The sequence below is a fragment of the Papaver somniferum genome, chromosome 1 (genome assembly GCF_003573695.1).
Source record: "Papaver somniferum cultivar HN1 chromosome 1, ASM357369v1, whole genome shotgun sequence".
Taxonomy (NCBI): domain Eukaryota; kingdom Viridiplantae; phylum Streptophyta; class Magnoliopsida; order Ranunculales; family Papaveraceae; genus Papaver; species Papaver somniferum.
Window position 1 is genome coordinate 131202275 of NC_039358.1, and position 13600 is coordinate 131215874.

The 13600-nt window shown below is 36.0% G+C and overlaps 1 protein-coding gene and 1 long non-coding RNA gene across 2 annotated transcripts; both read right to left on the minus strand.

Moving 5' to 3' along the window:
- Positions 1–1298: 1298 nt before the first annotated feature.
- LOC113300890 lies at positions 1299–2469 on the minus strand. The gene is made up of 3 exons (XR_003335998.1): positions 2244–2469; positions 1912–2096; positions 1299–1555 (listed from the first exon to the last, which is right to left on the minus strand). It is a non-coding gene; the product is annotated as an uncharacterized LOC113300890 (long non-coding RNA).
- Positions 2470–3367: 898 nt separating this feature from the next.
- LOC113350841 lies at positions 3368–3940 on the minus strand. The gene has a single exon (XM_026594953.1). It carries the CDS (start codon positions 3938–3940, stop codon positions 3368–3370), a length of 573 nt encoding a protein of 190 aa, XP_026450738.1.
- Positions 3941–13600: the final 9660 nt, after the last annotated feature.

Sequence of the window (13600 nt, forward strand, 5' to 3'; positions counted from 1 at the left end):
GGGCTGAGTTAACTGTGGTGGTGATGTATGGTGCAGGGGTATGTGTAGATGTTTATAATCACTATGATTGTGTTGTTGTTTGAATACATGAAGTGGTCAATGGAAAGGGATTATGATGGGTATGAACTGGAGATATAGGTGTTGTGTAAAATTGTGTTGGTAGAGCTGATAATGTTGAATTCGAAGAACAGAGAGTTGTAGAGAATGTGAGTGGATAAAGATGGTGGCGATGTCTGTGTGGTTGAAATTTCAGAACTGGAGTTTGTTGTGCTGATGTTAATTCAGTTAGGGAATTAGTCTTGTAGTTGTTGGTTTGAAGTAGTGAACTTCTATAACTTATGGTTTTGTTGAGTTGAGCCGTAGATAATAGAGTGTACAAGAATATGAGACTGATTGTATCATGTATGTTGGTATGCAGTAGTGGCCTTGCAGGCCTGTAGGTGGTGATACTACAATCTGGTGAAGGTGGTGGTATGTTGATTGACACAGGGAATGGGAGATGCTGAGTATATCTGAACTGTAATGCAGGTAGGAGGTGTAAGCGGAACTGTCAGCTGTAATCCGAGGTTTGGAGTTGAAGTGTTATGTTGGCATTAGTAATTGTAGAATCAGAATGGGTAGTCTCATTGAGAGCTTGCAACTGCATTCGCAGGTAAAGCTAAATTTGCAATTGAAGTTAAATCATAAAGTTTTATTGCAATGTATATGTTTGTAATGAGGATTATAGGAATATAATGATGTAAGAACGTTTAGTCTGCTCTTTGGCTCAATCCTGAAGTGTTAGTTGTAGGACTGAACAAATTCAGTCCGACTTAGATTTCCTTTCTGTCTGACTCAGTTGTCTGACTGAGTCGACTCACCTGACTCACCTGAATCAGTCTAATTGACTGAGTTGAATCCTTTGATTAAGTTAACCAGTTGACCTGACCTTGACCCATTGACTATTGACTTTATCAAACTTTGACCTGGACTTAGACATTGACCATTAATTGACCATGTTGACTGTTAGAGACCGTTAGTTGACACTAGTGTACCAGGTCTTGTGTAATGGGCTTTGTTTTAGTGGAATTGGTTTTAGGTTTAGTGTTCCTATTTTGATTAGGGGTGAGCAACGGACGGACGGTTGCGAATTAGGGATTGCCCGCGCGTCCAAACCGTCAAAGTTGCGGATATGAAAATCAAACCATGTCCGGCCCAATCACCCGCGGATTTCACATCCGCTGATCAACTGATAATACGGACCGGATGCGGATTAACCGCGGATTTAGTCAGGGAAAATAAAAATGTAAACCAAAAAGTAAAACAAACAAAAAATACTAAGTTTAGGAACTAGAATTTTGATACAAAAGAAGTTAACACAAAAGAGTATTGTGTTCTTTTTTAGGGAAAAGAATATGTACTAATTCAACAACCGAAGGTAAACTATCAAATGCAACAAGTCTGGTGCCAAGCCAATGGAACTTCTGCTGTCAAAAAAGAGTCCTTGGATTTGAGTACTAGTTCATTCAATCCATAATAGATATGTCTGGAATATCCTTCAAGATTTCTGCCACCTCTGTAAAATGAGGAGTTATAGAGTAGTCAGTAAACAGTTGCAAAATAAGAACTGTACACTATACAACGCATTACCTAACAAATTCACGGCAAAGTATACTATTCAGACGCTGTTTACGACAGCATCATTGCCTAACTCCCACTGCTTATCTTGTTAATGAAAAGAAAACAACTATGACAGACCTTTACTTAATAAACACATATACACGATCTCAACACCCCAAGTGGTTTGCACATGCCAGTGATATGCTAGTTCTGGAAGAGACTAGCAAATAAATTAGACTATAGCAAATAATTGAGATTTCAACCAATGAATCATAAGGAGCAGTTCACGAAGAGAATCAAGCTCAAGCTTACCCCCGAGCTACAACAAGTATGATGGTACAGATGGAGGCATGCTGATCTTCCATGGAGCAGTTCTAGTATGGTTACCACTTATATCAAAGTAACAAAGCATAACACTGAAATCACACATAACATTTGTGGAAGAGATTCCACAAGCAAATAAATCAGCACCTCCATCTTTATTTCAAGTTCCAATCCTGCCGTGATTCAAAGCTACAAATCAATTTCTAATGAACCCTAGGTTTTATAGATACAAAATTAGATGGAAACAGAAGTATTGTTCAATAAACCATCATACTCAAATCAATCAGCTGAAATAAGAGTAGTTAAGGTAGAAATCATACCTTCAATCTCAAATCAAGGACACCAAGAAAAAAAAAACCCCTTTCACTTTCAGTTAACTAGTTTTCTTCTGTCTTTCCATAATTTGGGAACAAATCTGATATAGTTTTTGATTGTGATGAATGTATAGGAACAAACAAGTTCTTGTCTTTGGTATACGAAATCTTCCTTCGACCTGAATTACGAGATTGAAGAGACTAGAGAGAAAAGAGAAAACAATAGCAATGAGCGTGACTTAGGTTTTAGAAGATAGGGATGTTTATATATAAAACCTCTTACTTCCCATATTATCCTCAATAATTCTATTAAATTCCCTGACTGTCCACGGTGCGGGTGAATCCGCGGTTGTCAATATCCAACCGCACCCAACCCGCTAAAATATGCGGATTTGAGAATCTCACCCGTGTCCGGTCCATACGTCTTGCGGTTTGGGTGAAATCCGCAATTTTGCTGACGGATACGGGTGAAATCCGCGGTTCCGATTTTTATGCTCACCCCTAATTTTGATGTATTGGACCTTTATGGTCTGGATAACCTTTGGTTCCTTCTACAAAGTTATAGGTACCCATAAGACTTAGCTATTGGACTTTAGAATCAACCTAACTGAATTAGTAAACCTTAGATATGATGAAGATAGATAATAAAAAGGTGTAAAGTCATAAATAGGCTTAAAACTATTAGATAGAATTGTATGAGCCTTGTATGATCCTTTTGGATAAATTCTTAGAGTGCTTGTGTGATTAACAGTTAGTCTATTTAACAACGATCGATTCAAAGGATGAACCAGTAGATCGTGGATCTCGAGGTAGGCGTGGCTTGTCATTAAAATAGGGGGGAATACTTTTAACTCTTTTGAAACCATTGTTGTTTCTTTTACAAAAGTTTATGTTTAACAAACTCATGCATTGTCTATTTGTGCATTTCTTACATTGTTTAGTTTGTGTTATGATTGTTCTGTTGATTCTTTGAATCTTTTCATGAATTGGAAAGGACTTGTAATGTTTTTTTTTATTTTTTTCTAAATCACATTTTTATTGAAAAATAACAAGGCTAAAATTAAGCCCAAAGTTATACAAACTAAAAAGTAGAAACTAAATCAATACAGACTTAAGAATTTAAGTAGAATTCAACATAAGTAATAATAAGCCACTCTTGGCAGCTCAATCCTCTTAAGAGAAGGGGGTCTTCCAATGTGAATATTTCTTTCTCCTGCTTTCAAGCCTACCCCATTGGTTGCTAATGTGATTGCTGAAAATTTAACTTCCTTTATGCAGTGTAATAATTCCATTTTCTCAAACTTATCAATCACTTTTAACCATCTTACTCTGATGTACCAAGGTATATCACCACTTTTAAACATTTCAATAGTAGTATTTGAACTTGATTGTATAATTACCTTGGTACTTCCATTAAAAGCATCCCATTCAATAGAACATAATATAGCAAATGCATCTGCAATGGAAGAAGGAGTTATACCAAGACCCCCTGTAAGAGTACCAATTACCTGACTTCTGCAATCTCTAGCAATAATCCCAACACCAGCTTTACCTGGATCTCCAAATGATACACCAGCACAACAATACAGAGTAAAATCTGTTTCAGGAGCTTGCCAGTAGATTTCTTTGATGCAGTTGTATTTAATCTTTCTATTACCAATTTTGAAGAATGACAAAACTTGAAAATCAATTCTTGGTTCCATTGATTGCCTTTCATTCTGTAGCTTCCTTCTTGTACTGCTTCAATTCTTGGTTCCATTGAAAATCCTACATTTGAATGCATTGCAATTTGGCTGAACTTCCTCAAACAGCTGTTTGTTTCTTTGAAACCACAGATCTTTCATTGTAGTACAGGAAGTAGTCATCCAAATCTCTTTGATGATTGGGCACTTATTTTTTGCAGCTACACTGATGTCTTCAAAAGATTTTGGATTTTTAAAACCAAAAATAGATCCAAGCCAAGACAAAATCTCCAGACTGAATTTGCACTTCCAAAGTGTATGAAACATATTATCACATTGTTCATGATATATACAACATCTAGATACCATGTCATAGCCTATTTTCATCATTTTCTCATCATCCATATAGACACCTTGCTATAGCTTCCAAATATTACTAGCTATACTAGGGTGTAAGAAAGATTTCCATATGTAGTCAGGCCATACCAGTTTTGGTTCTTTGTTTCTAACTCTCTCTACTGCAGCTGAAGTAACAAAATTACCACTTTTGTGCCCAGTCCATATTATCTGATCATCACCATTTCCAATTTCAGGCAAGCAAGATATGGGTAGTAATTCTTGTAACTCAGGAGGAATGCACCAATGTCTCCCATTTAACAAACTTGCTACCCTCATATTCATATTATTTTGAACCAAATCAGAGAAACCAATCTGATTTACCAATGGTGAATCTCCAACCCATGTATCAAACCAAACTGATATATTGGCTCCATTACCTACAGTCCACCTTGCATCCTCTTTTAAATAATTCCAAGCCCATTTTATCCCTTTCCAAATAGATGATTGTTTCCGTGAAGTAATCCAAAGTCCATATTTATCCTTAAATTTTGCATTAAAGAACTGAGCCCACTCCTCTTTAGTATTAAGAATTTTCCACAACATTTTCATCAACAACAGTTTGTTTATCACTTCAAGTCTGTGTATTCCTAAACCCCCTTCTTTAAAAGGAGTGCACACTCTCTTCCATGAGATAATTTTGAACTTCCTTTTTCACCATCACCAGACCATAGAAAGTTCTTAATGATCTTCTCACAAATCTTTATAATAGAAGAAGGCCATTTATACACAGCCATTGAATAAATAGGAATGCTACACAACACTGACTTGACAAGAATAACTCTATCTTGAAATGAAAGCAATTTACCTTTCCAAGCTGCAAGCTTTCTTTGAAGTTGTTCCACTATAGGCCACACCATTGAAGAAGTTACTCTTCCTGGAGCTAAGAAAACACTCAAATATTTATCTGGAAAATGAGATAACTCCATATTTACCACTTCACTTATTTGTTGTTTTCTTGCAGTTGTAACTCCATCCGCAAAACACTTGCTCTTGCTTTTGTTTATGACTTGCCCTGAACTGAGCTGGTAATCGTCTAGCAAAGATAATAAATTTTTTAAGATCTTCTTAGCACCATTTCAAAAGATAAATAGATCATCTGCAAAGAAAAGGTGAGTTGGATGAACACCTTTTCTTATTACCATAGGAAGTATTCTACCCATTCCAACTAATTTTGATACATTTCTACTCAGCACATCCTCCATCAGCACAAAAAGAATGGGAGATAATGGATCTCCTTGCCTCAAACCTCTCCCAACTGAGAAAAAACCACATGGTCCTCCTTCACCATGACTGAAATTATTGCAGACTGAAATAATGCCATTAACCAGTCACACCATGAGGAAGAAAAACCATATTTCCTTAAAACTTTTATAAGAAATTCCCAACTGACAGAGTCATATGCCTGAGAAATATCCAACTTAAGCCCAACATTCCCACCTCTTCTTGGGATATAAGTATTTCCAACTGACAGAGTCATATGCCTGAGAAATATCTAACTTAAGGACTTGTAATGTTGGTCATTATGAATTGTTTTGGGAAATAAGCATTTCCACCTGTGGTATATAGGATACGCTCCTTCGTATTTATATCTATTTACTTTCAGCTTTTATGCTTATTAGGTGTGGAACAAACCGGCATCAATATAGCTATGTAGGTGTGGAAAAGACCGGCATCACTAGTATATTTTATTTGAAGAAGAAGTTTATCCATATACAAGTATGTTTATTTCAAGTGACTTGGTCACTTGTTGATGTTTGGGAAAACATGTATTGTTTTCCAAATCTTGCTCATGATTTCTTTAAAGTTAAATGTTATTCCTGCTGGGCACCCCTTTTAGGGATGATGTGCTCACCCTTTCCCACTTTCAGTTTCAGAGACAGATCAGAGTTGCACAGCGAAAGCTTCAAGGATTTGACTCCGTTAATTAGTTAACTTCTGCTATGTTTATTATGTTGTGTATTCTATTTGTAAACCAAATGATTATTGTATATGTATCACTTGAAAGTAGTTCTTGTATATATATTTCAGAGAGGGGATAGTTTTTGGGTTAAGTTTTATAGCAGATTTCTTAATTGAATGTTTAAGTATATGATTTAGATCCTTAGTACCTCTTTATTTAGTTAATCTCTTGGGTTAGTCAGCTGCTAGCTTTGGGAGCGCTACAATTTAGATTAGCAATCTGTATGGACTAACTCCAATATACTTTCAAGAGAATCAACTAGACACAATCTTAACAAAGTATATCTGAAAAAGAGGGGGTCTAACACCACCACCCAATATTTCGCTTAGCAATCTGTATAGACAAACTCGAATATATTTTTAAGAGAATCAACAAGACTTAATCAATTAAAAGTATATCAACGAGTTTATATCTCTCTTTTGATTTGATTTCCTCAAACAGAAACTGCGAGTACTAATCAAATACAAGGAATAACTTGGATGGTACCAAAGACCAATATCCAAGTGTCAATCAATATCAATCAACAACCGTTAGGTAGGATTCTCCAATTGATTGATCTAACGTACAACCTGTATTATTTCAATTATAAAGATAAAACAATATAATGCGGAAATTGAAATAACAAAGACACTAGAAATTTTGTTAACGAGGAAACCGCAAATGCAGGAAAAACCCCGGGACCTAGTCCAGATTGAACACACACTGTATTAAGCCGCAACAGACACTAGCCTACTCCAAGCTAACTTCAGACTAGACTGTAGTTGAACCCCAGTCAGTCTCCCACAAGGTACAGTTGTACTCCTTACGCCTCTGATCCCAGCAGGATACTGCGCACTTGATTCCCTTAGCTGATCTCACCCACAACTAAGAGTTGCTACGACCAAAAATCGCAGGCTTTGACAATAAACAAATCTGTCTCACACAGACAAGTCTATCAAAGGATCAATCTGTCTCCCACAGAAAAACCCTAAAGTTTTTGTTCCGTCTTTTGATAATAATCAAGGTGAGAAGGAACCAATTGATAATCCGGTCTTATATTCACGAAGAACAACCTAGATTAATCAATCACCTCACAACAATCTTAATTGTATGGTAGCGAAACAAGATGTTGTGGAATCAAAAATAATGAGACGAATATGTTTGTGATCACTTTTTATATCTTGCCTATCGGAGATATCAAATCTCAAGCCAATAAATATGATTGTACTCGTATGATAGAAGATGCAAGATCAGATCACACAACTAAGATAAAAGTAGTATCGGTCTGGCTTCACAATCCCAATGAAATATTTAAGTCGTTAACCTGGTTTTAGAAGAAGAAAACCAAAGGTTAAAGGAGAACCGACTCTAGTACGCAAACTAGTATCACAGTAAGGCGTGGGGATTAGTTTTACACAATACTAGATGTCTCCTTTATATAGTATTTCAAATCAGGGTTTCGCCTTGGTAACAAAGCAATCAATATTCACTGTTAGATGAAAACCTGATTTAGATTCAAGTTAATATTTCTCAACCGTTAGATCGAAAACTTAGCTTGTTATACACAAATGAACTGCACACTTCTAGGTATGTTAACCGTACCCAAACGTGTACATTGTTGGTTCAACAATAGTTAACCAAAAGGTTAGCCATATGAGAATTTCATATCAACCATGTTCTTCTTCACCATAACTAGTTCAAAAGACTCAAATGAACTAGTTAGAGAGTTGTTCAATTGCAAGGAAATCTTATGTGACTACGTAGGACACAATTGAAGCAAAGATGATTTGATTCACTTGAATCGGTTCATGAACTTTTATAGCCACGGTTTGCAAACTACATTCCTTAGTCTTATTAAAGTTTAAGTTCAGAAATCATCTTCAGATATATAACCTTCTCAAGTTCGCAGACTAGGTTTGCGGACTTAAGACACCGGACAGAGTTTACAAACTCCAGCAGAAATTCTCGGGATGAGAACTTCGCTGGTTCGCGGACTGGGTTCGAGGACTTAGCTCATGCAAGTAGTTTGACAACTCCAGCAAAAATTCTAGGGTTTGAGAACTTCGGCAGTTCACGGACTGAGTTCGCGGACTTGGCACTTGCCATTCTTCCGGTTCTCTTGATCAACAAAGTTCGAAAACTTTGGTTCAAGGAATAAAACTTATACATAACTGTGTTTCCACAACAATGCTTATGTCCATCATTGATTATGTAATGTAAATTCTCATTTCAATCATTGAAACATTCTTAGAGGATGTTATATAGTTGTTACACCATTTCTCGCCAAAGCAATTTTCAAAGTGATTGAAACATATCATGACTTTCGTCACTAGGTAAAGATAAACTTGGTCGAAGCAAAAAGTTTACCAACACATATTTCGAGATATAGATAGGCGAGGTATACTCGGCTCGAAATACCAAATGTGTATAATCTAAGTCTATATATATAGCATACGAATTTTTGTCTCAAGAAGTAGGAGATAGAGTAGATAGACTTTTGAGTGACATATAAGTTCAAGTCTTCACATACCTTTTTGTCGAGAAGTTCCACCGGTTCCTTGAGTAGTTCTTCTACTTGTATGATGAATCGCCATGAAGTCCTTGAGCTCAACTACACTTTCTATCCTAGTCTGAGACTTAGCTATAATAAACTAGAAATCAAGACTTATAGTTTTGATCACTAACATTGACAAACATGCTTGAGATAGCAACGCATGCGAGTTCACCCGATAAATGCTCTAACAATCTCCCCCTTTGTCAATTTTAGTGACAAAACTCTCAATACATATGGAATACAAAAAAAGATAAAGAAACTTAAGTAGCTCCTATTCCACATGTCTGATCTTCAACATTCCTTGAAATCTTCGTCACTTCCAAGTACTCCAATGATCCCAAAGGTTGTAAGCTTAGCATCACCGATGTTGAAGATCCGTAGTTATAACAATGAGAAAGCATCGTTCTCGATCATTGTTATACAGTGTCATAGTATTATTACATAACGTCAAAGTTCAATTGTATCACAACTTCAACAATAATACTATGGTGATATGTATCACTCCCCCTTAGTCAATACTCCGTATCACATGGAAACCACTCCCCCTTACATAATGACCCGAAGGCCATATGTATTTGTAGTGTGAACTACATATTTCTCCCCGTTTTTTTCAATAAAATTGGCAAAGGTACAAGAACGAGATTATAATGAAATTTCCGTAAGAGACATTTCATGACTAAAACGAAAGAACACACATCATCTTATTTAGATGCAATCATATAGATGAATCTAATAGCATTCATCAAGGAGTTTAAAGATACAAGATAACCCCTCTAAAATTCCACAGTCGCACACCCCTCAAGATATGACCATTAAGCACAAGTTCAAAAGAACTCTCCACCATTTGATGTCATTCCCGAAGAACAACAAGAGCGACCTTAATTTCAAAAGAAAGGAAGGATTTTATTGGACACCAAAAACTATAAGAATGTTTTTTTATATCCAAAAACTCAATCAAATTAATCACAAGTAAAACCCGTGATTAATTTAATCGGTATATGCAATTAAATTAAACACAAAAAGTGATCAATTCAATTGTTTGTGCTCAACATAAGAAAACTCATGTAGACACAAAAATACTCAACTAGATTAATACAAGAGAACCCATAATTAATCTAATTGGAATACACAACCAAACTAATTACGAAAGTAATCAATTTAATTGTCAATTGTTTTGCTCGACATAAGAAAACTTACAGAGCAATAACTAAATAACCAAACAAGATAATTAATTTAGTTCAAAATGCTCAACATAAAGTACCTTACGGAACAACCAACAAAGCTAATCAAAAATAATCAACTTAGTTGTATCGTGCTAAACATAAGACACATTACAGAGCCTCACAATAATACATATGAATATGGATCAGGGACGATCAATATTGCGAAATACACAAGGATTCATTTTATCTTCAATCATTATTTGCATAACAATAATAATAGACATAATCCTTGAAAACAAAAGATTTTAACCTATCTTCCATCAACATAATTGACAATATAGGCTTAACTTTTGTATTTGTCAAAAGTCCATTCATCCTTTTACCAGTACGTGAATACCGAACACGAACGACTTTACTTTTGACAAAGTATGGGACCTTCAAGTTCACGGACGCAAACATACATATCCCATAACAAGTTGCAATATAAAAAATCATAAAGATTAATACTGCAAAAACATCATCCTCCAAATATTTTTAGAATTTTATACCAATAAACCTAAAAAATAACACAAGAAGATGAAAAATAATAGCTATGTGTAGTCACAATCATTGCTATTCAAGCACTAGTTATTCTTCCAACCAAACCAAAAAGAAGACATACTAGGCAACAATTAGTTTCATCAAAGCCTCTTCAGAGAATTCCTTTTCACCGTTGAAGAACCCATTAATAACAGGATCGTTCAGTTCCTTCAACTCTCCAGAAATACTTGTTAATTCACTAAGTTCTCTTTGTAGTTCTCGTATGGAGTTTGTTGTAAGAGATAACATTCGTTCATAGTAACTTAACTCTTCCAAGGATGAAGTGATTCGAGATTTTAACTCGTTTGTTTTGCTGATAAAATCTTTTACCAGGCTTCTGAAGTTATCATCTCTTTGAAAAAAGGAAAAGAACCAGGTTGAGGAAGAACCATTACCATTATTTGAAGCATTCACTTTCTTCATCCTTGTGGTAGAAATTCCTTTACACCGATATATGTTAGCTGCTTCAACTGAATCCATACTTGTTGTGCCTCTAGTCACTGGCGCCATGACCCTGTATCTTCTTACGGAATGAAAAGACTATAACAAATACACAGCTCGTGAACGACTAAAACCCTAGAAGAACAAGTCTTCTGTGGTTTAAAGATCCATTATTTATAGTGTTATAGGAAGACTTTCTTAACAACAATAAATACAGTACTTGTGCCACAAAGACGTGAAACCCCATTTTCTCAAGTTAAAGATGAGGATGCGAACGTCTATAGTGTTAGATAGAGACGTTGTGAGCCAACCGCTCCCCTTGTTTGCCACATAGTGGTTTGACAAGGTTTGTTGTATAAACATATTTCCTACCTCTTCTGATTCTGGGAGCATTGGTTTTCTGATACCCATGTTGACTATCCAGATTCATCTTTTGCATGTTCCTTTGCAGTCTGGAAATTCTTTTGTTTTTCCTCTTGAATCTCCAACACGTGCTTTGATCATGATTTTCATTTCCACAAAACGAACAAATCAAAGATCCTTTGTCTTGTTGAGATGCCTTCTGTTTATCACAACCATCACCCTTTATTCCATGATTAATAGAGACAACATGGTTGACAAGGCCAGCAGTTTTGCCTTTAAATCCTATACCATTTGTGTTTCCAAAGGACTTCTGACCAAATAACATTGCTGAAATTTTGTCAGAGCTTCCAGATAATCTTTATAGATCATCCTTAATAGTGTTAATCTCTTTTTCCTTTAGAGTAATGGTTCTGGTGAGTTCAGACAGTCTATCTCAAGAGTTTTCACCTGGATTAATGATTCTAGTTTCTTCAATGAAGTTTTTAATTGAGTTTTTTCTTGAAGAACCTCTCTATTCAAGAATTCAAAAATCTTTGTGTTAGACTCAAATTCTGGATCGGAACTTGAGTATGAGGATGTTTCTGTTGCATGAGCTGAGGGTTCATCACATCCTTCAGACGTATTCAGAACGTTGACACATGAGGATTTTTCTCTCTTAGAACCATTAGCAGTAAAAACTGACAGTGGATGTTTATCACATCTAATGCTCCTTTTTACAAATTGATTGATCCTTTATGTTAATAATGGTTTATCGAACCATTCACCATTTGAGCAACATTCATCAGCCCAAGACAAGTTAGAGGTTTCACTTGTGTTGGAAACGGCATTGAAGGCAATGGTTTGAGTAGAAATTTGATCAAGAATTTTTACCTTTTCATAAGAAGCATTTTTGGAGAGGGTGGTGAGGTTATTTCCTCCATGGATGGCATGCTTCCTAGTGACGTATTTATTGTCTTCAAATACAGTCTCTAAGATATCCCAGGCATCTTTAGACTTAGTGCAGGTAGACACATAGTGTTGAAGATCTAGGATAATGGCTTGTCTGATAGCATTCAATCGGTCATAGTTTTGCATTGCAGCAAGAGATTCTTCAGGACTGTAACTACCAGTATACTTAGGTAGAGATACATCTCCTTCTGTATTTACCGGAGGATCATAGCCCTTAACAACACATACCCATGATTGAAAATCACGCGCTTGAAGAAAAGCTCGCATAACAATTTTCCACCATAAGTAATTAGAGCCATCGAAGACTGGTGGTATGTTAATAGAGATAGCACCTCTGTCCATAGAGTCAGATCGTTACAAACACATACTTGTAAGGTCTTTAACGTGTTTGCCTGCTCTGATACCAAGTGAAAAAGCGGGGGTCTAACAACACCACCCAATATTTCGCTTAGCAATCTTTATGGACAAACTCGAATATACTTTTAAGAGAATCGACAAGGAATAACTTGATTTCCTCAAACAGAAACTGCGAGTACTAATCAAATACAAGGAATAACTTGGATGTTACCAAACACCAATATCCAAGTGTTAATTAACATCAATCAACAACCGTTAGGTCGGATTCTCCAATTGATTGATCTAACACACAACCTGTATTATTTCAATTATAAAGATAAAACAATATAATGCAGAAATTAAAATAACACAGACACCGAAATTTTGTTAACGAGGAAACCGCAAATGAAGAAAAATCCCGGGACCTAGTCCAGATTGAACACACATTGTATTAAGCCGCTACAGACACTAGCCTACTCCAAGCTAACTTCGGACTGGACTGTAGTTGAACCCCAATCAGTCTCCCACTAATCCAAGGTACAATTGTACTCCCTACGCCTCTGATCCCAGCAGGATACTTCTAACTTGATTCCCTTAGCTGATCTCACCCACAACTAAGAGTTGCTACGACCCAAAATCGCAGGCTTTGACAATAAAAAAATCAGTCTCACACAAACAAGTCTATCAAAGGATCAATCTGTCTCCCACAGAAAAACCCTAAAGTTTTTGTTCCGTCTTTTGATAATAATCAATGTGAACGGGAACCAATTGATAATTCGGTCTTATATTCCCGAAGAACAGCCTAGATTAATCAATCACCTCACAACAATATTAATCGTATGGTAGCGAAACAAGATGTTGTGGAATCACAAACAATGAGACAAAGATGTTTGTGATTACTTTTTATATCTTGCCTATCGGATATATCAAATCTCAAGCCAATCAATCTGATTGTACTC

Excerpts from the sequence above, each read along its gene's own strand:
- LOC113350841 (XM_026594953.1), bottom strand. The coding sequence starts at position 3,940 with ATGGAACCAAGAATTGATTTTCAAGTTTTGTCATTCTTCAAAATTGGT.